Here is a 21,056-nt window from a genome sequence, read left to right as displayed (position 1 = left end):
AAAAAGAAATAGAAAGTTGTGCCATTATGGGGTTACCAAATACATACCTAAATTTTTAATAGATCTCAAGACACGTACGCCATACCGTCACAACGTGTATATTAAATATGATGAATGTTTCTAACAAATGCATCTGAAACGCATATAAGCAGTGATCTGTCAGAATATAAACTCATTTTTAATAACTTAAAAATATCTCAACAGTTAGTATAATACACCATAACATAAAACGATACGCATATAATTTTAAACAACACGCATATACATCAAACAAACGCGTATAAGGCAAAAAAATGACGGTAGCACCACTGCGTATCATCAAAAAACATACAAGCAGAGCTTCACCACCACAACTACCTCAACCAATCCATGAGATGTTACAAGATCTTTCATTAAGCACGCAGAAAACAGATGCAAATACATCACATGAACTAACATATCGCCGAGTTATTTATGCCTTTTCTATTGAACAATCAGATGCAATGTATTTAAAACTAGAGCCGGACCAAATTATTCATGTACATTTGCAGCACTTTAGTGGATGGACTGATGGGACATTAATTTCAACAAGTTCACGAGGCTGGTTTCCTCTAGAATACACAGAACCGTACATTTTAATGGCAGTACGGCCAGTTATTGCAGCAAGTCAAGGATTATATGCACTGTTTTCTTCATGTAAACATGAAGAATATATTATTGGTATAACCAGTTTAATGTCTAGTGTACGAGAACTATTAATACGAACAAACTCTTTGGAATATAATGCAATGGTCGTCAAAAACAACTCTGCTATAAGGCAAAAGCGTAAAATACTACTTAATGAACTCAATAAACTAGCTGATATTGCAAAAAATGCCTCAGAGCAACCGTCACTCTATTCTGAAAATAAGGATCTTTCCAATGAATTGATATTCCGGCTAGATCATATCGTTTTGTTATCCAAACAGTTTGCACATATGATTGGGCCAGAAAAAGAGGCATGTGATGAGCCACTATTATCACCAATCCCTTCTTTCAGTAATGAATTTTTGGAACATATATATGCACATCATAAAATTGCATCTACTATATCTCCGTCATTTGTTTCTCTCAATAAGCAGACAAATAAAATCTACAACGAAGAATTAAATTCTCAATTATCCAAAACATCACTACATTCTCAAACATATTATAATCCAACAAGTGCATTCCAAAATTTAACTGTTGCAAATGATAATTTTCTTTCGCATCTTGCATCATTCATTGGACGTCTTCACTTACATTCTCATACACCAAACCAGCTTCTTTTAGCAACTAAACAATGTGTTTATACAGCTCGTGAACTTCTTTCGGTTATCGAACCTATTTCTATTAAACATCCAGATACACAATTGTATATTGCAAAAGAAGATTTTTATACTAAGATAACATCTTTCGTAGCCGTTGTAAAAAAGGTAATTACGGCTCATTGCTCTACTTCGAACAATAAAAGTGAAGAAAGTATTATCGATAAATCTGAATGTAAACGACTAATAGATGCTGCTGCAAACAGTGTTCGTGGAGCCAGTCAATGTATTGCAAAAGCAAAATTTATACTTGAAACAATAGGAGATTTCAATATTTCTACATTACTTTTTAAACAAAAAAATTACCATCAATTAACACCAGCATATGGTCATATTTCAAAAAATTTACAAACTACAATTGAAAACATTTCATTTCAAGAAACACAGAAATCCCATGTTTTTCCTATTTCACAGACTCCAAAACCAATTTCAAACATTTTCACAAAGGAGAAAAAAGAAACTGAAAATAAACACTTAATATCACATTCCAAAAATATCTCTCAAGAATCCATTAATAATGAAAGCAATGATTCTCACTTGATTAGTAATACTGATATGAATATTAAACCATTATCTAATAAATCTTTAGAAGAAAATTCCGAATCATCTCATGTATTATTTATAAAACCACATTCCGTGTTATCTCATATATCTCCATTATCTGCTTCAGAATCTAGCGAAAAAACTGTACCAGATAGCAAATTGAAAGTTCATGATTTGCCTAGTGGAACAGCATCTAGTTTTGCTAGTAGTGAAAGATTTTCTATAACATCTAGTTATGCAGAACATGTAAGCTCTCCTGCAACTAGTCCTGAGCCTTTTGAATTGGACAGTGCATTTGGGAATAAAGAAAAAAATAATGCTAAACATATTCTATTAAATCACGAGGGACAGGTATACATATATTTATTTTTCTGTTTTATAATTAATCTTTAGGTTATTGGTGCAACCTTGTATTCCTTAATAGAAAAAATGACCATGCATGATACCACTCCAGATGCAATTTTTGCGTCTACTTTTTACCTCACATTCCGTCTTTTCACTACTCCTCGCGATCTTGCTTTAGGTTTATTAGAAAGATTTCCTACTGAAAAACCAATCGATGCAGATCATAATTGGGATCATTATTATGCAATGCCTATAAGATTAAGAGTTTATAATGTATTTAAAACTTGGATAGACAATTATTGGCATAAAAGTTCAGACGAAGAAGCACTTAATATTATTAAAGATTTTGCTTATCAGCTTCGTAAATATCTTCCACAAGTAAGTACACGTTTTGAAGAATTAGTTAATAAGATTTCATCTAAAACTATATCGAATACTTGTTCCACAAACACCTCAAAAAAAATATATAACTTATCTAATAAATCTGTATATTCGGATATTTTTATACCACCTGTCATTATCTCAAAGAACTTACGTACGCAATTAAGGACTGCCTCGTTCGAAGATAATCCAGATTCTTTCAATATAATGGATTTTGATCCTCTTGAGATTGCTCGCCAGCTTACTCTAAAAGAATCTAAATTATTTTGTTCAATTTTACCAGAAGAACTAGTAAGATTGGGGACGTCTCAGAAAACAAATACATCTACGACTGTTAAAGCAATGGCTGCTTTAAGTACAGATATAACAGGATGGGTTGCAGAAAGTATCTTATCTCAAAACGATATAAAGAAGCGTACTGCTGTAATGAAACAGTGGATAAAAATAGGAAACAAATGCCTGGAATTAAATAATTATAACACATTAATGGCAATTGTTAGTGGTTTAAACTCTTCTACTATTTCTCGCTTAAAAAAAACATGGAATACATTGTCTACAAAATCAAAAAATATTTTCGATAATCTTCGATCGATAACAGATTGTTCACGTAATTATGCTATCTATAGGTCCCGTCTAAAAGAGAATTTACCTCCATGCTTACCGTTCCTTGGCTTAATTCTAACAGATATTACATTTATTGAAGAAGGAAATCCATCTTACCGTTCTTTTAGAAATTCTTCATCTATAACACACTCAATTCAACTTATTAACTATGATAAATATATCAAGTAAGCTTATTCACATATGTAAATAATTATAACATATGAAAGGATTTATTCAATAATTTCTAAACTTCAACAGTTTCAAGAGCCATATAAACTTGAACTTGTAGAAGAATTACAAACGTGGATTGAATCGCAAGTCTCACGTATACGAATGAAAGGCCAAAATAACCTAACAGAACTTTGGAGAAGATCTCTTGCTCTAGAACCAAAAACACAGTCTCAATCTTCACAGGAAAATGACCAAATGAAAAATGCAAATAGTAGTATATTTACTGTTACAGAAATAACTGAAGATTCAGATGCAAAAAGACATTGTTATAATAATATGGATTCTCTCATTAATTGGACAATAAATCCGATAGTATCATAAATAATTTTATTTTTTTGGGAAAAAAGTATTGCATTTTTTTGATTATAGTATCAAAAATAAACTACATAAACATAGATTATATCGAATATATTATTACATCAACTATCTACCCATATATATTATTTTTAGCTTGGTAGGGAAATTAATACAGCATTTGGCTATAATAATAATAATAATGTTTTGACATATGTAGATACACATGCATTTCTAATTAGTTTTTTAAATAAAAACCACATACAGGATTTATATTTTTCCATTAAATATAATCAAAAATACATTTTAGAACATTACTTTGGATTAATTATAAATTATTTTTATCATTCGAAAAAATTAAACTTCTAATTTTCTTTTATTTTTTATTGAACAAAAATTCTATATTCCTAAGTTTGATAAAATTTATACGTTTTCGTTATATACACCAGTTATACACTAGACTATATATAAAATTATGAAATTTACAATTTTTTAAAAAATTAATTTACAATTTTTATATCTAAGAATATCTTTAAATAATATCATCTTTTCTATCTATTTTTCTAATAAAATATTATCATTTATGCTATAATATTTTTATAAAAATAAAATTCAATAAAATATGATTTTTTAAATAGAAAAAAAACAAAATTATTAAACTTTTTCAAAAAAATGCTACTAATTTCAGAGTTTATTGCTAAACAATTAGAGTTCTTTAATGAAAAATATATCATTCCTGTATCCATCTTTATACAAATTATGATTCTTGGTCCTCTCATCATTTACATATTTATTAAGTTTATATCATACAGAACGTATAAAAAACTCTATACAAAGTCAAAGAAAATACGAAATCAGTTTATTTCAGAGGCAATGTTTGAACCAAAAATGTCACAACGCCCAGTCATTATAGGCTTTTTTCATCCATATTGTAATGGAGGAGGGGGGGGAGAACGTGTTTTATGGACTGCAATTAAGGCTATTCAAAGTAAATACGCTCATGTTATATGTGTCATTTATACAGGAGATATCAATTCAGGAAAAAATGACATTCTAATAAAAACAAAAGTACATTAACAATTTTATTTATAACTTATTAACATTTAAAGACAATATTTGGCATAGAATTAGATGAAAAAAGAATACATTTCATATATTTACATAAACGTTATTACGTATCTTCAAAACAATGGCCACATTTTACACTTTTAGGTCAATCCTTAGGTTCATTAATTTTAGCTTACGAAGCAATTAATCAATGTGTACCAAACATTTTTATAGGTAAAACATGTTCTAATTGAATCCTTTTAAATAACATTTATAAAGATACAATGGGGTATGCGTTTACTTATCCTCTTGTATCATCTTGCTTAGATATTCCTATTGTAGCATATGTTCATTATCCTACAATATCTACAGATATGTTGTCAAAGGTGCTTTATAAAAAATTTTTAAAATACATATATTGGAGACTTTTCGCAATAGCTTATTCATTTTGTGGTCGTTATGCAGATCTTATTATAACAAATTCAACATGGACACAAACTCATATAGAATCCTTATGGAAAAAGAAAGAGATAATTACCATATATCCTCCTTGTAATACAAAAGACTTATACGATCCTTATATAGACGAAAAAAGTAAGCATGAAAAACTAATTGTTTATCTTGCACAATTTAGAAAAGAAAAAAATCACAAACTTTTGTTAAAATCATTTAAAACAATGCTTGACACGTACCCTGAAACAAAAAACTCAGGTATAAAACTAGTTTTAATAGGATCTACAAGAAAAAATGATGAATTATACATTAATGATCTTAAAAACATTACAAAACATTTAAATATTGACAATTATGTTTCATTTATTCACAATTTGCCATGGAAAGAAGTAGTTATATGGCTCAAAAAATCATGGATTGGTGTAAATACAATGTGGAATGAACATTTTGGAATTTCTATCGTTGAATATATGGCAGCAGCACTTATTCCAGTTGTACATGATTCAGGCGGACCTAAACTTGATATTGTTATAGACTATGATGGAAAACCAACAGGTAATATGAAATACATCATAACATATATATTCATCATCTATTCAGGATACCATGCCACTACTCCTTTATCTTTTGCAAAAGCATTTAAAGACATATTTTCAATGTCTCAAGAAGACAGGGATTCTATGCGAAAAAGAGCTAGAGCCTCTTCTGTTCGTTTTTCAGAAGAAACATTTAGTGAACAGTGGTTAAATGTTATGAATATTCTCCTAAAACATGAACAGACACATAGACGTGAACGTATCTACCGTACTAGATTTAAAGAATATTAATTTTAAACTATTTCTTGAAATGTCTTGGAAAATATGGAAGAGGTTTCACAAAATGCAAAACTAAATTCTGTATAACTGAAAATAAAGACGAGGTTACCCAATATAAAGACAATGCCTACTAATTATTAACAATACTTTTGTAACGATAACCATTCATTACAGTAGGAGCCTGCATTGAAACAAACGTAAACACTAGTGCATTACCTTGTGCAAGGCGTGTCAAAAATATCGGCACAGAAACCATTTCTTTATAAAAATCTAAATTTAACTTAAAATCATTTAAAAATATCCAGCTTTCAAAAGAAAAAAACCTGAATGTTTATAAGACTAATAAGTCCTAAACAAACTGGAAGGAACCCAATTGGATCTGAAACAGTTAAATCTTGTATCCATCCAATACCTTCGTGGGCTAAAGAAACTTCTACAGGTACATTTAAACCTGAAAACAGCAAGAAACTCGAGCCAGACATGCCACGCAGTACAAATGTCATTATAAAAAACAAAGGGATTTGTACCAAAGGCAATACTAAAGACCCAATTGGATGACATGAGTGGCGATGAAAAAGTTCATTCCGTTTTTGATTCAACTTTAATCATTAAATACGTCTTCGACAAAAACTAACCTGACCTTTTTAATCTTTTCAGAATCAAAATAACTTAGTTTCATGTATTGAAACTCCCATGCCTTTATCAACGGCTTAATACGAGCATATCGAATCATTCTATTTCTTGACCAAAAAACAACAGGTAACATAACACTGCGTATAAGTAGTGTAGTTAACGGGATTGCAGCCCACCAGGGTACCCCTGTGCCATGGACAGTATATAGTGCAGTTGATCCCAAAGCAAAGAGATTATAGCATGAAGATGTGGTATGAAGAAAACGATAAATCCGATGTGTTAAATGCAATGGCAAACGATGCAATGCTATTGTTGTTTGATACATTCTTTAGTGAATATCATTAAAAAAATATATACAAAGTATCAAAGGCATGTAATCGACAAAATATTGTATTTGAAACATTAAAAACAATATCAGGCACGTTTAAAAAATTATCGATATTTTTAACAAAAAAATTAAATAAGATCATTGACATCATATCAACAAAAAATTGCTGAAATTATTAACTGTACGCTGAAAAGCTATTCGTAATACACGTTAAAGAAAACTGATCCATTTACAAATAGATTTTTTTATGAGAAAATAGCCAAATGATATAAGAGATTATAAATTATTTATTTCTTCATGTTTATCATATTCTATGCCAGGTTCATCTTCAAGTTCGTCCATACAATCATTGATCTCCGAAAGTACTTCATCATGATCACTTAGCAAGTCAGAATTATCATCCAAAACCAAAATCCGACTAGGACAACCAAATCGAATATTTTCAAAAGACACTGTTGTTTCATTTTGTGTTTCAGGTTCTTTACTCTCTTCATAATAATTTTCTACTTGATGATTGTTATTCCAATGATTATATGAATACTCAGACTCATCAAATTCTGCTTTAAAAAGAACAATTAGCAATAAATTTTACACAAATGAAAAAAAATATACCGTATTCTGATACCATACAAGACCCATTTTCACTTTCTACTCGCTTTGCAATCATATCGTACCATTCTTCCTTTGTTTTTCCTTGAAGGAATCCAACAATAATTACGGTCATATTATCACATCCTAAACCACCGGTTTCGCTACTACTCGCCAAACAATTATCCATAAGATTTTCACAAATTTTATGCAATTCTTGTTTTGCTGCAATACCTCTTCTTACAAATTCTACTACTGCCTGAGATGTTTGACAATCCCAAATACCTATTAAACATTGTTAAACCATTTACACTTAAATAGCATGATACCATCACATGCAAGAACAAGAAATTCATCATCTTTATCCAAAATGTGTTGTGTGACATCCGGATATGCTACTTTGTATGACATTTACTCAAAAAAGATAAATATACTTTACCTGTTACAATTTGTTGTTCCGGAGGCAGATCAGCATTTTTCTTAAACTCAAAATCACCGATTGCACGAGATAAAGCAAGATTCCCTAAAAGTCAATCTAAACACAGAAAACGACTATAGATTATACCATTCACACGCCCAAAATCAACAAACCCGCCAGCCGCACAAATTCGTGCTTTTTCTACTAACAAAAATTAAAAAAAATTAGCATAAGAAAAATAAATACATTCGTTCTGGGGCTTATGATCGAATGACAATGGCTTTGCTTCCCCTCTTACGCAAAGAACAGATCTTGAATCACCAGCATTCGCCTTAATAGACATGATTTAGCACTAGTTCAAAAATACTATTTACATACACAAAAAATACGTCCATCACCCGTAATCAAAACAACAGAAGCCGTACAACCCGATGGATCTTCCTTAAACCGTGGTTCTAAGTCATCATCAAGAAACTAGTCCTAATGATCCTCTATATACCTTCACGAATAGCTTTATCCGTATTCAAAAACCCATTTTTCAATGCCTTTTCATAATCACCAGCAATAAAAGAGGTATCTTGTGATATAATACGATGAACATGCTCACCACTATATTGAGCCACTGCATCACCTATAATATATTTAAATCAAATAAATATCACCATAACTGCAATAATACCCCCATGGCCGTCATATACACCGAAAAAACTCACTTTGTCCTTTCCAGAACTACCATTTAACTGAAGTACAGCTGCATGTGAGTCTTCCATAGAAATACGCCATCCTTGCATATCTGACAACCCAAACAATAACGTATCATCACCACCCTTCTGAGAATGCTTCTCAACAATAGGTTCACTCAATGTTTGACCCATTATAAGGCAATTCAACAGCACAAAGTGCACAAAAAACACAAAAGAATAAAACTCAAGATGAACCGTAAAAATCCACCTCAAAAACAAATACTAAGACAAAATGTGCTAAAAATCACCTATATGATAATTTTCAGAAGCAATTTCGTTAAAAAAGGTCTTTTTCTTACCGAAATCTCCCAATAAAACACACAAATTTGCGTTTCGTCTTCAGTGATAAAATGTCGCTCAAATTGGATCGTCTATAGTTGAGTTCCTCGACATCGTTGCCAAGGTAACAGAGGTGCCACCGCAACGGGATTGCTATGACAACAATATAACAAGACATGATGAATTTAATGAATTTCCATAACAACAGCCATCACCACAGCGCAGCAACTAACACCCTAATACAAAGTCACGGGAGATAAGATAGTGCCGTAAAAGCCAATATATAGAAATATAAAAATTTAATTCAACAAAAAATAAACATATAAATATACCCATCAAATACACCCGTTTTATCTACTCAATACATATTTACAAAACCATAAATCATGTTTTTATATAAATGCCATATCGGATGACCCTTCAGTACTTAACGAGCGAGACAATTGGCTCGTTTTCTGTGGACGCGAATATTCAAACATCTTTGGTCGATCTAACATGATCGACCTCATCCCCAAAGACCCTTTTCGACGAGGAGTTGTTGAAAAAACATCTGTTTTTGAAGGCGTTTGCATACAAGCATGTAATGGTGCAGATACCTTGGTTGCAATACGATACTGAACACCATTTGAATCAGATGCACCCAATGGACCTGAAAGAGAAGAACGGTGTTCATTAACCGAACTTATACGTGGATCATCATTTTCATCGTACAAAAACTCATTTCTCGAATGCTCACTACTTATAAGACTAGAAGTGTCAACAGAGTCTGCATCATCAATCTGTGTTGACCATGGACGTGCTTTTGAAATATGTGAATCACTCTTTCTAAAACAACCAACATTTTTGGATTCTTTAGGCTGATTCTCACTGCCCTTTGATGCTATTGAGTCATCTGAATACGACCCAATTGTTACTTTACTATCATTGCTTTTCCCCGACGATTCTTTAGAAGAATTGTAAGACGGTGTACTTGAACACGCTACATTACTTATCACACCAGAAGACGACTCTGAATTACTTGTTGAGCCACTAACCAATTTTACAGTAAATGGCTCGCTTGTTGATGCAGTTCTAGAACCTGCGTTTACTTTTCGGTCATGATAATCATGGTTGCCTGGCCAAAACGAACTACTCAATGTTGTTCTACGCCACGACCGATGAGGCATTCCATATCCTGGGGGTCCTATAGATGGTTGTGGTGGAATATTCGTACCATTAGCTAAAGGTTGTACTTCTTTGGGAACATAAGCAGGAGCTTCTTTAAATGTATCTTCTTTAATTGGAAGCATACGAATTGAATATGGAGAAACAAAATTCGTTTTCTGATATTTCTTTGATGTCGTATTAGAATTAGTATTGAGATTAGTGTTAGCCGGCGTTTCTTTAACCTCTGCAACAAACCCAGAAAGGCCATTAGCGCTTGTTGATTTAAAAATATCAAACGCAGAAAGCCGTTGAGGCTCATCCCATGTTCGTTCATCCATTGCAGGCCATTGTCCATAGCGAGCATCAGGAAGAATTGGCCGGGAAATATACCGCTGACCAGAAGGAGAAAGACGCGCCCTCCTAACTCTCCTTGATATACAAAGATATAGAATAAAAAAGAAAATAATCAAAACAATAGGAATAACAATAGCCAAAGCAATAATCGCAGAAAAAGAACTTGTTTTCCCTACTACCTCTGTATCTATATCAAATGTTACATCCTAAACCGATTAAATGCAAAATACTCACTTTCAGATACATTAACCATAAAATACTGATCATATTCATGTCCAGACGAATAAATCACTGTATGTACTCTTATAGATACATTGCCCTCTCTCGGTGGCGTACCACTCAGTCTCATTGTATGCCTATTAAACTTCAACCAATCCGATGCTTCCTTGGGCATACATAAAACATCCACTTTATCAAAACTAGACAACGAAGATGAATCCCCAATCTGAAATGAAAACGGCTTATCAACTACAAGAAACACATCTGGCAAAAATGGTGCTTTATAACCCGTCCCGGTTTCTGATGAAAAACACGGTATCTTCTGCTCAATTATCCCTACTTGGGCCTTGCTATCCTTTATAACATTCATATCAATAACCATTGTGATTTTATATGATTTTTCATCCATAATCGTAACTAAAACACTTCCTGATACATCATCTGCTGATGGAGTTCCTACAAGAACATGATTGCTTGCATCATACAGAACCCAATGGGGTGACGACACTGTAATCTTTAATCGTGAGACCTCATCTGGAGAGATAGGTTTTCCTCCCCTTGTCAAACTCGAAAGTGGTAATGGATATGTAAATGAATGTCCTACCATCATATCTACCGAATAATATGATCGATCCAATTGCAAATGCTGTGGGCCAATTGCTATCCCAAAAGGCGCTTCTGCCCCTGAAAACCCAATCACATCCACCGCTACAACTTTTAAAAAAAAATGCAACGGTGGCGCCACCGCTTCATGTGGTGGCGCTTCCCCCCATATACGTAGACCCTCTGGATCAAACTTGACCCATGAAGGTAGTGGTGTGTTGTTTTCAGACACACAGTAATACGTCAAAATATTGTTTCCATGTGGATCAAACATATCCTTCTTTAGCGAAAAGCTAAATGCCTGCCCTGGACGCAGCACAAGCGCCCCCTTTCCATCTATTCCCCCATACTGCCTCAATTGCCGGTCCATAGGGATTTTAAGAGTCGGTTCAGGCGTATTCACCACCACAAATGTCACCTGGTCAACCCCACTCCCCAAGGCGTCTGTAGCCGTTAATGCAAACTTAACTACTCCTATATCTTGTACAGATGGTACTCCATAAAACTTCAATTCCTTTGCATTAAAATTCAGCCATGATGGCAGCGCGCTCACTGCATATTTAACTTCTCCATTGGTATCTTTAAATGTATTCTTTGAAAACGTAAAAGAAAACTGTTGCGACACACGTGCTACTGGAGGCACTTGTGAGTTTACTGGGAATCCAACTGTTGGCGTTGTCCTTCCTATTCCTAGCCATCCTGCAGCCCACAAAAAAACCCATACTCTACAGACCCATTGTCTGCAATGCTGTCTCATCAATTCCAGTCTTTATTAATGCTTTTAACACTTGTAATACTTGTAATATTGCAAAATACTCAAAACACAGACAAATACTCAAAAACACGTCAAAACACAGCAAACACTCCAAGGCGCTCCAAAGACTCTCAAGACACTTAAAGACACTTTAAATCACTTAAAGGCTTTCCAAAATTCTCCAAAAATACCCCAAAAGACCCGTCAAACACGTCCAAATAAGCTATCCACACTACTCCAATATGCCGAGTATACTGCACGTCCCGCTGCTACGTGAATATTGCGTGTCTAATGCCACGCACGCGTCCCATAAATCGCGCTTTAATACACTTAGCGTGCATCGACACGAAGAACGCATAATAATACACGTGTGTGCACAGAACGACGCTGCAAAACATATATTTTATATACCTTTTGTAACCACAAATACAACTTGCATTATATATATATATATACTTTACGTATACGTGTACTTTATATGTATGCTTTATATATAATTATGTTTCACATAACATATAAATTATACATAGTGTACACTTTACGCAACTCTATACTTTAAACTTTGTATATAACCCGTATTTTACATGCAACAGCAGTTGGATGTAACTTTGCATTTATATATAAGTGCAACTATATACAACATATACTTTACATTCAGTTTATGCTTTACATCTACTTTACGTTACATGTACTTTGCTCTGTCCGCCTGCATATATATGTATATGCGTGTATATGTATGTACATATGTATATATATATATGATATATGTATATATATGTATATATGATATATGTATATATATGTATATATGTGTATATGTACAACAGCAAGAAAAGACTCAACAGTTTGCAAGGATATCACGTGACTCCAGAAGATCAGAGGACAGAATATTGTCAATTGACAATGAGTTAATGTTGTCTTCGTACTACTGTTAGGATTGGGTGAAGCATAAGGTATATACGTACAGTATAAAGCATGTATAGTATAGAATGTGTATACAGAGTAGAATATAGTGTATGTATATAAAGTATAATACAAAATAGAATATAAAGTAAAATACAATGTAAAATACAATGCAAAATACAGCATAAGATAAAACAAAGTACAGTATAACCAAAGAGTCAGGGAGTGAAAAAGTTAGGATACATAATAGGATGCAGATGAGGTACGGAGTAAAATGATAAAATGGATAGTCAAGTACAAAGATAATGAAAAGAAATAGCAAGTCAAGAGGAACCAAAAGAATCTCTCCAAAAATCAGCCATTTTCTCGTCGATCCGAGAAAAGAGATGATAACTAAAAGAGTCAGCAATAAACAAACAAAGACAAACGAACGCTTTATTGATCCGGTGACCAGGAAGAATATCGAGAGTCCAAGTATCAGGGATAGACCTCTGAGGGACATTGAGCTGGTCAGCAATAGATCTTGAGGTTGAGGGCATGAAGGGTGCTATACAGGCAGAAATGAGGTAGATAAGGTTGACCATATAGCCAATGACATCAGCACAATGTTGAGGATTGCCGTCAAAGAGAGCATTGTTAAGGCGGTTGGTCTGAAGAAAAAGATTGCCACGAGAGGAAAAGTCGAAAACAAGCTTCAGAGAGTAGCGAATCTTCACAGCATCCATATGCTCTATATATTGAACGAGGATCCTGTTGATGTCCCGATGGAGCTCAAGAAAACACAAGTGATCACTAGACGAGCCGTGGAAAGCATCGTCGCCAGAACCGTTGTCAAAAGTGTAGGGGTGCTGAATATAACTGGGGACAAGACTCCCATACTTCATATTGACAAACTTAACAACACGGTTAACAAAGTTGCCAAGATTGGCAAGGAGCTCGGAATTGTTCCTTTGAATAAACTCGGCCCACGAAAACATCGTATCCGAGACTTCGGGACGAGATACTAAAAGATAATATCTCCACACGGAGGACGGTATATTCGTTTTCTGAACATTATCTCCAAAGACACCGACCCCTCTTGACTTGGAGAACTTGCCGCCTTCGTATTTAAGATACTCTGGCATGCGTGTCAATGACCGGGAAAAACATAATCGGCTTACCGGTTGTGCTAAGATGGTGGAGCATAGTCCACTTCTTGTTTGTGGCTATCAGTGTTGCCGGAAAAATAATAGTATGGAAAGGAACATTGTCCTTCCCCATAAACTGGTACAACTGGACATTCTCTGGGTTATTCCACCATTCACTCCAATTCTCAGTGTAATTAGCGGTAATGCTAATATAGCCAATCGTAGCATCGAACCACACGTAAAGCACTTTTCCCTCCATATTAGGGACTTCTGTCGGAACCGGCGTCCCCCACTTTAAGTCACGGGTGATGCAGCGGGGCTCAAGCCCCATCTTCAGAAAATTTGAGGTAATAGAAATACCGTTAGCCGACCACTTCCCCGCCTCAGAAGACACCTTGACCCAGGCCTCGACCTGAGGTTGCAGCTTGTTCAGCAGCATGAATATGTGTTTGGTTTCACGCTCCACGGGCGCTTCACCGTCCAACTTGCACTTTGGCTCTTTCAATTCAAAAGGATCAAGCAGCTGGCCACACGAATCGCATTGATCACCGCGTGCATCCTGGCCCTTGCATCAGGAAACAGAAAAACATCACAGCCGTCACTGCTGACACATTGCTGATGCATACCTCGTACAGACACTTTGGACACGAGCCCTGCACATACCGATCGGCCAGAAACCCCTCGTGTTTTTCACAGTACAACTGCCGTATCGTCTTTTCCTCCAAAAATCCGTTCCTGTGTAGATCCATAAAAATACCTGACGCAATCCTGGGCCTCCGTTAGCAGAAAACACCCCTAATACCCCCAACACCCCGGCCCACCCACTCTGTCTGTTTCTGCGTCGTCGTCCGACCAAACATGTCAAACTCTATCTCGAACCACTTGTAGACATCGTAGTGGACTTTGTGGTACTTGTCGCATAGCTCCTTCGGCGTCACTTTCTGCTCCAGCGCCTTTGTCTCCGTCGCCGTCCCATACTCGTCCGTCCCGCAAATAAACAGTGTATTCACTAAGCGTGCCCTGCTGTACCTGCTGCATGTAAGACGGCTCCGTCCGCCCCCAAACCCCCACTGGGGGCATTCCACACCTTGCAAAGACGTCTGCGCTCAGCACGCTGCCCACAATGTTCCCCAGGTGGGGAACATTGTTCACGTAGGGAAGCGCCGACGTAACCAGCACATTCCGCTCGCCTTTCCTCGGGTGCCTGGTATAGTCAGCCCTCCGGTTGTGGTCTCCACCTGCTGAGCCTACACTTTGTCTCCGCGCCACACCGTCTTGATCTCCCGCAGCCGCCGGCACGGGTCAGAAAACGCTGTAAACCACGTCGGGTCTCTGTGCGGCGGGAAGACCAACGTCTTTTCTGCCTGGCCGCCGTCAGCACGCATATACCACGCATATATACGCACAAATGCCACTGCGCGCTGGAGACCCTCGCTGACCGCCGGGTCAGCCGAGAGGCGGCTGAACCACCGGCCCAGCTGCCCGTTGGGCGCCCAACCGCATCCCCGTTGCTTCTCCCAGAGCGTCGAGAAAAGCACAATCTCCGTATCCGCCAGCAGCCGCCCGTCGGCTGCACCCCATGCCCCCGCTAGCTGCGCGGCCAGCTGCTCAACCTCAGCCGCGGAGCCCGTCTGCACTTCCACCAGCTCTTTGGGCTGGTGGCAGCCGCCGCGGCGCTCAAACCAATGCCTGCACGCGTCAGCACAGCCACCGGGCAGGCGCCTTACGAGACAACCGCATCCGCCGACGAGATGCACACACACGCGCCCTTCGCGTCGACCACCACGCACTGCAGTGCGGCGCCCGCATAGAACGCCGCGTCCACGTGGTAGACCGTAGCCGCAACCATCACCTTGAGCACCGCCAAGAAGGCGTCTGCACCACCTTCCGGTAGCTGGACCGTCGCCTCTACCATCACGCACAGCCCCTCTACTTGCTGGTCCTGGCCTTCCTAAGGCTTAAGCCCTTCCTAACCCTTTCTTAAGCGCCTCTTAAGCCTTTGCTGAAGCTTTCTTAAGCCTTTCTTAAGACTCTTTAAGGCCCCTTAAGACTTTCTTAACTCTTAGGAGTCTCCTTAGCCCTCTCGGCTTCCCCAACGCTTCTTTCTTGGCTCCCTGCGCTCTTACGCCCCGCGCTGCGCAGCCAGTCGCCGCAGTCCACTCAGCCCGGGTCTAGCGTAGTGTATGCGTAGTATGCGTAGTATGCGTGTATATGCGTGCTATATGCGGCGTGTATGCGAGTTGTATGCGCGGTATATGCGCGGTGTATGCGTGGATGCGGGAGGCACTTCCCCACGCCCGGCGGGGTTTCGGCGGTTTCGGCGGGTGTGCGCTTCGGAGCCGTTCGGAGCCGTCCGAGTGCCGCGCCACGCTAACGCACAATGCACGAAGGCCTCGACGCTCTGCTGCGCCTCGAAGACGAGTATGTGGCGCGCCCCTAGAGTGTGCTGACCCGACAGGTTCTTCAACGAGGGATACATGCAGGGCATGCGGGACGGAGCGCAGCGCGCACGTGTAGAAGGCCGCCTCGAAGGCATCGAGGCGGGGTATGCACTGTTTCTGCCGGTTGGCCGTGTGCGCGGGCGCTGTGATGTGTGGCGGTCGACGGTCTGCACACAGAGCCTGTGCCCGGCACAGGGGGTGCCACGTGACGCGGGGGCGGCGGGGCGGGTCAACCGGCGGCTGCAGGCACTGGAGGAGTGCCTCGACGCGCTATATGCGCTGGCGGCGGACGAGAGAGAGCGCTTTGCGGTGCTCTGGGGCCGCTCAAGGTCCAAGTTTCGCGCCCTTGCACGCCTCTTCGGCGAGGACCCGCTCCTTGCTGAGCCACCCGCAGACGACATCGAGGATCCGCCGTCTCCACAGATGTTGCCATAACAGCGGTTGCTAGGTGACGGTTGCGCCGCAACATGCTGCTAGTGGCGGCTATGCCTGGCAAGCACTCCGTCGCATACGGTGCCCTCTGTGACACCCTCGTCTCCGGTGAGCCATGCGGGCATCCGCCGCGCGTCCGCCTGCCCGCGCACACACATTTCCCGCAGCCCATCGAGTACGTGACTCCCCTCGAGCACGAGCCATATCGCTGGACGGAACGGTGCGTCGGTCTCGGGTGCACGTGACTCAGACGCGTCGGCACGTGACTCATGGGTGTGGACGGTGGCCTCGAGGCGGAACGAGAGGCGGTCGAGCGCGTCGGCGAGGGGATCGACGTGTCCGAAGCGCGCAGCGACGGCGGAGTCGCAGAGGCTTGGCGGCGGAGGCAGCGGATCGACAGGCGACGCGTCGACGAGGGCATCGGCATAGACGCGCCACGCGCCAAGCGCAAAGGAGTGGCGCGATGCGCCGCGACGCGCCACCATGGCGTGGAGACTACGGAGGGTCACGTGCGCATCGCGCAGCTGTGCGGGGTGTCCGCGAGACAGGGCGGTTGCAAGTGCCTAGAGGATGAGCAGAGTGCATGCAGAGTGCATGCAGTGTGCGGGTGCACAGCACGCATGGCGCATACAGCGCATATAGCACGCATACAGCGCGCATACAACGTACATGCGGTGCACATACAATACATACACAGTGCATATACACCGCATACATATCGTATACACATCGTATACACACCGCATACAGCGCACAGTGCCATACACACTGCATATACAACACATAGATGCTGGCAGTGTGCACAATGCATTGTGTATGCTGTGCACACAACGCAGTATAGTATGCATGCAACGGATACATGCAATGCACAGGAATGCAGCAATGTATACAGCAAAACGGCTATGCATGTGCAAAAGACTCACCTGGACAAGCAGAGCATGTGCAGCATCACGCAGCGCACTATGGAAAAGATAGGGCGACGCGAGAGGGAGCGCGACATAGAATACGCGGCGCGGAGGAGGAATCACGTGCACCGCAGCAGGCTCGTGGAGCTGGATACGGAGGAGACGCAATGGCAACGTCGGATGAAGAGCAGTATAGACATACTAGAAAGATCAGCAAATGAATAAAATGAATAAAAAGAAAAAATAAAGAGATAAAAAAGAAGAATAGAATAGGAAAAAACAAGAATATTCGTATAGAGCAGTTTGGGTGTTTAATGGGAGGGGGTAGAGTTTACCGGGGAGACAGACATTGGAAAAAACAGTGTCAAGAGCACCATGGAGCGCAGTGAGGAAAGGAGAGATGTAGAGAGAAGCATCAACAAGTGCAGTGTGTGGGTCGACACGGCAGGCAGTCCAGTGGAGTGCAGTTGGGTGGTCGTATAGATCTGAAAAGATTAGCAAAAGAAGGGAAAAAAGCAGAAAAAAAGAGAAAACAGACACTGGAGATCAAGCATTGCAATCTGTTTTGCATTAAGACCATTTGGCTGAAAGAATGAGTAAAAAGATCAGGAACCGTAAACTTACCCAGTCGACCTCGAGGACGCGTTCTACGACATCTCTGCGTGAAACAGAGCCTGATTCAGCCCATTCCCGGTAAATAGAGGCAACAGCATCAGCAGAATTGGCTGAATCGGACGGAAAAGAGTGTTTTTGCTCAGAATGGTATGTTTGAGTCGAGTGTGCTGATTTTGTCTGGAGAGCACACTGAGGGTCGCTGAGCCAAAGGAGAACAACATGGAGCAAAGAATTCTTGGAAAGACGCAAAAGAAGCCTCCGGATTGCCTTGGAATATGCAAATCGGTGTGTGTCTAGAAGCGCACCTGCCATGTAGTTGGCAAATGATGAGGATCGAGAACAAGTTTTATGTGGATTGCTGCCATGACAACCAATGCGTGTTACCAGGGCAACTCAGCGTTGCTAAGTCAACCAAAGAACGTTGCTGGGCAACCAGGGGAGGAGAGAATAAAGGATATATAAAGAAATATATATACAAAAAAGATGGAAAGGGGAAAAAGGAGGGGAAATGACAAGACTTGCTACCGAATACCCAATTCTCGTAAACGGTTGCATGAAACCTGAACCATGTTTTTTGCCTTTTCATAGGCCTCTTTATCCACACGAAAAAACCCATAAGCTTGCTCCATTCTACGTTTCCGCTCCTCTATCTCGTATTCACAGTTTACACGTAACGCATTGATGTAGTTAACTTCGACTTTTTTGTCTAATCGTGAAAGCTTGACCTGTGACAAAGAACTGACTTTTAACGGGTCGACAAAATATGGAATATGATGATAATAAGTGTACCGTGCTTCTGTAAAAGGTGGTGAAGGTGTTAATGAGTAAGACGGCATGCCTGATCCGAAAAATGAAAATGCAGAATTGAAAAAACCAGCAAAAGATGATAAAATAGAAAAAAACACAACGATGATGAAAGGAAGCAGTTGAATCAATGTAGATATACCAAACGTGCCCAGTCCTGCCTGACCTTGATGCCTGTTCGAGCCAGACCGCCGTCCCAATCCATCAAAATGATGCACTCTTATCTGAGGACCTCCGAACGATGCAACAAACGGGTCTAAAAGTGTGGTTAAAATACCATTTATACATGGCAAAAATATTACTTGTGCTTGAAAAAGCAAACCCGCTTCCTCCGCCAAAGAACATATTAAACAAGTCTTGTGGATCAATTTCTTCACCAAATAGACCACCAGTTGCTCGAGAAAACCCTGCACTGCCCATACCACCAGTTCGAGAACCCAAATCATCACCATATTGGTCATATGCTGCACGTTTCTGAGGGTCTGAAAGAACTTGAAATGCTCTTGAAATCACTATTTACCATTATTTTTTTCATCCAGAATCAAACACTATACATTTAAAGGCTTCATCTGCACCTGGTACTGCATTTTTATCCGGGTGAAGCAATAATGCTAATTTTCGATACGATTTCTTAATTTCAGCATCGTCTGCTGTCTTTTTTATATCTAAAATTTCATAATACGCTGTATGTTTACATTTTCTAACACGATCCACTACTTCCTATATTTTTATTCAAGAAAAACTTAAAATCATAAAAAGCCTACTTTCTGCTTTGGCGTATAATGCCTTTTTCCAGAACTGTTATTTGTTGTTTCAGAGGCCTTTGACTGTTTTGATTTCTTTTCAAATGTTTCTGATGCATTTGGAGACGTTTTTCCTCCAGAAGAACCAAATCCATTCAAATGAGGCGATGAAGAAGCTTTTGACGATTCAATAAACGCAAGGAAATCCTCTGCTTCCTGCAAAAAAAACAAAGAAAGGGACTTTTTTGAAAATTTAATGGCACCTTCACGATCACCTTGATTCCACTTCTTTCTTGCAATTTCTAGACATCTAAATCTTATAAACACACAAATGACTTAAGAAAAGGATAAATAACCGTTCTGCTTCATCTTTATTAACTTCCATCCGCCTTCAGAACACCTTTAAATCCACACTGTTTTTACTCCGAAATTTGCACGTTGAAAACGTCGACGTTAATCTGTATATTTACAAGCAAAAACAAAATGATGAATAAAAAACTTAGAATAACAACATATTTCAAATACTTTTGAATACAATTGGTTGTATAAAGTGTTTTTTCAAGACAAATATTTAATTTTTTTTTTAAAAATAACAAAAAGATATTGCAGTTAAAAATTTCTAAAAAATGTAATCATTTTAGAATCTTAGTTCTATATACTTTTGTATGTTTCTAATATATTTTTTTTGATCCAAAAATGAACATATTTCTTTATTTAAGATATGTACCCTCTATAAACACTATTTAAAAACTTAATTTTAATTTTTACAAACATAAAAATATTGTAAAACATACCAAAGACACGAAAAACACTTCATTCTTATTTTTAATATATTTCCCAGTCAATTTTATCCATTACTCTTATCTTTTTTTCATGCATTTTAACAAACATTAATTTTTCTAATATTAAAAACAGTTCATTGTATCTAAAGATAAACAGAATATACATTAAATACAAAACTACAAAAAACTGTATTTATTGCCT

The 21,056-nt window shown here is 38.7% G+C and overlaps 10 protein-coding genes across 10 annotated transcripts; 4 read left to right on the top strand and 6 right to left on the bottom strand.

Annotated features, from left to right (window-relative positions):
- Window positions 1–293: 293 nt before the first annotated feature.
- Window positions 294–3,749, top strand: T551_00170 (uncharacterized protein; the record flags this gene model as incomplete). Its single annotated transcript, XM_018372437.1, has 3 exons — window positions 294–2,219; window positions 2,262–3,382; window positions 3,425–3,749. 3 exons carry the CDS (start codon window positions 294–296, stop codon window positions 3,747–3,749), a joined length of 3,372 nt encoding a protein of 1,123 aa, XP_018231377.1.
- Window positions 3,750–4,610: 861 nt separating this feature from the next.
- T551_00169 (alpha-1,2-mannosyltransferase ALG11) lies at window positions 4,611–6,049 on the top strand (the record flags this gene model as incomplete). Its single annotated transcript, XM_018372436.1, has 4 exons — window positions 4,611–4,790; window positions 4,832–5,003; window positions 5,049–5,777; window positions 5,823–6,049. 4 exons carry the CDS (start codon window positions 4,611–4,613, stop codon window positions 6,047–6,049), a joined length of 1,308 nt encoding a protein of 435 aa, XP_018231376.1.
- A 7-nt stretch (window positions 6,050–6,056) lies between these two features.
- Window positions 6,057–6,995, bottom strand: T551_00168 (uncharacterized protein; the record flags this gene model as incomplete). Its single annotated transcript, XM_018372435.1, has 4 exons — window positions 6,057–6,164; window positions 6,210–6,317; window positions 6,361–6,636; window positions 6,678–6,995. The coding sequence occupies 4 exons, from the start codon at window positions 6,993–6,995 to the stop codon at window positions 6,057–6,059; spliced, it is 810 nt and encodes a 269-aa protein (XP_018231375.1).
- A 279-nt stretch (window positions 6,996–7,274) lies between these two features.
- On the bottom strand, window positions 7,275–8,879 carry T551_00167 (uncharacterized protein; the record flags this gene model as incomplete). Its single annotated transcript, XM_018372434.1, has 9 exons — window positions 7,275–7,558; window positions 7,611–7,871; window positions 7,916–7,981; window positions 8,026–8,109; window positions 8,152–8,208; window positions 8,251–8,335; window positions 8,383–8,459; window positions 8,504–8,635; window positions 8,684–8,879. The coding sequence occupies 9 exons, from the start codon at window positions 8,877–8,879 to the stop codon at window positions 7,275–7,277; spliced, it is 1,242 nt and encodes a 413-aa protein (XP_018231374.1).
- Window positions 8,880–9,418: 539 nt separating this feature from the next.
- On the bottom strand, window positions 9,419–12,105 carry T551_00166 (uncharacterized protein; the record flags this gene model as incomplete). The annotated part of the gene is made up of 2 exons (XM_018372433.1): window positions 9,419–10,732; window positions 10,771–12,105. 2 exons carry the CDS (start codon window positions 12,103–12,105, stop codon window positions 9,419–9,421), a joined length of 2,649 nt encoding a protein of 882 aa, XP_018231373.1.
- A 1,223-nt stretch (window positions 12,106–13,328) lies between these two features.
- Window positions 13,329–17,042, bottom strand: T551_00165 (methionine-tRNA ligase; the record flags this gene model as incomplete). Its single annotated transcript, XM_018372432.1, has 7 exons — window positions 13,329–14,122; window positions 14,166–14,697; window positions 14,759–14,785; window positions 14,832–14,927; window positions 15,012–15,232; window positions 15,979–16,089; window positions 16,841–17,042. 7 exons carry the CDS (start codon window positions 17,040–17,042, stop codon window positions 13,329–13,331), a joined length of 1,983 nt encoding a protein of 660 aa, XP_018231372.1.
- Window positions 17,043–17,120: 78 nt separating this feature from the next.
- On the top strand, window positions 17,121–17,579 carry T551_00164 (uncharacterized protein; the record flags this gene model as incomplete). Its single annotated transcript, XM_018372431.1, has 1 exon — window positions 17,121–17,579. One exon carries the CDS (start codon window positions 17,121–17,123, stop codon window positions 17,577–17,579), a length of 459 nt encoding a protein of 152 aa, XP_018231371.1.
- A 285-nt stretch (window positions 17,580–17,864) lies between these two features.
- On the top strand, window positions 17,865–18,299 carry T551_00163 (uncharacterized protein; the record flags this gene model as incomplete). The annotated part of the gene is made up of 2 exons (XM_018372430.1): window positions 17,865–18,100; window positions 18,179–18,299. The coding sequence occupies 2 exons, from the start codon at window positions 17,865–17,867 to the stop codon at window positions 18,297–18,299; spliced, it is 357 nt and encodes a 118-aa protein (XP_018231370.1).
- A 26-nt stretch (window positions 18,300–18,325) lies between these two features.
- On the bottom strand, window positions 18,326–18,890 carry T551_00162 (uncharacterized protein; the record flags this gene model as incomplete). The annotated part of the gene is made up of 4 exons (XM_018372429.1): window positions 18,326–18,395; window positions 18,445–18,494; window positions 18,535–18,792; window positions 18,831–18,890. 4 exons carry the CDS (start codon window positions 18,888–18,890, stop codon window positions 18,326–18,328), a joined length of 438 nt encoding a protein of 145 aa, XP_018231369.1.
- Window positions 18,891–19,046: 156 nt separating this feature from the next.
- On the bottom strand, window positions 19,047–20,457 carry T551_00161 (uncharacterized protein; the record flags this gene model as incomplete). The annotated part of the gene is made up of 5 exons (XM_018372428.1): window positions 19,047–19,585; window positions 19,632–19,841; window positions 19,884–20,049; window positions 20,094–20,382; window positions 20,429–20,457. 5 exons carry the CDS (start codon window positions 20,455–20,457, stop codon window positions 19,047–19,049), a joined length of 1,233 nt encoding a protein of 410 aa, XP_018231368.1.
- Window positions 20,458–21,056: the final 599 nt, after the last annotated feature.

Source organism: Pneumocystis jirovecii (genome assembly GCF_001477535.1).
Source record: "Pneumocystis jirovecii RU7 chromosome Unknown supercont1.1, whole genome shotgun sequence".
Lineage (NCBI taxonomy): Eukaryota > Fungi > Ascomycota > Pneumocystomycetes > Pneumocystales > Pneumocystaceae > Pneumocystis > Pneumocystis jirovecii.
Note: the sequence above shows the minus strand (reverse complement) of the source record. Positions and strands in the feature narration are given on the sequence as shown.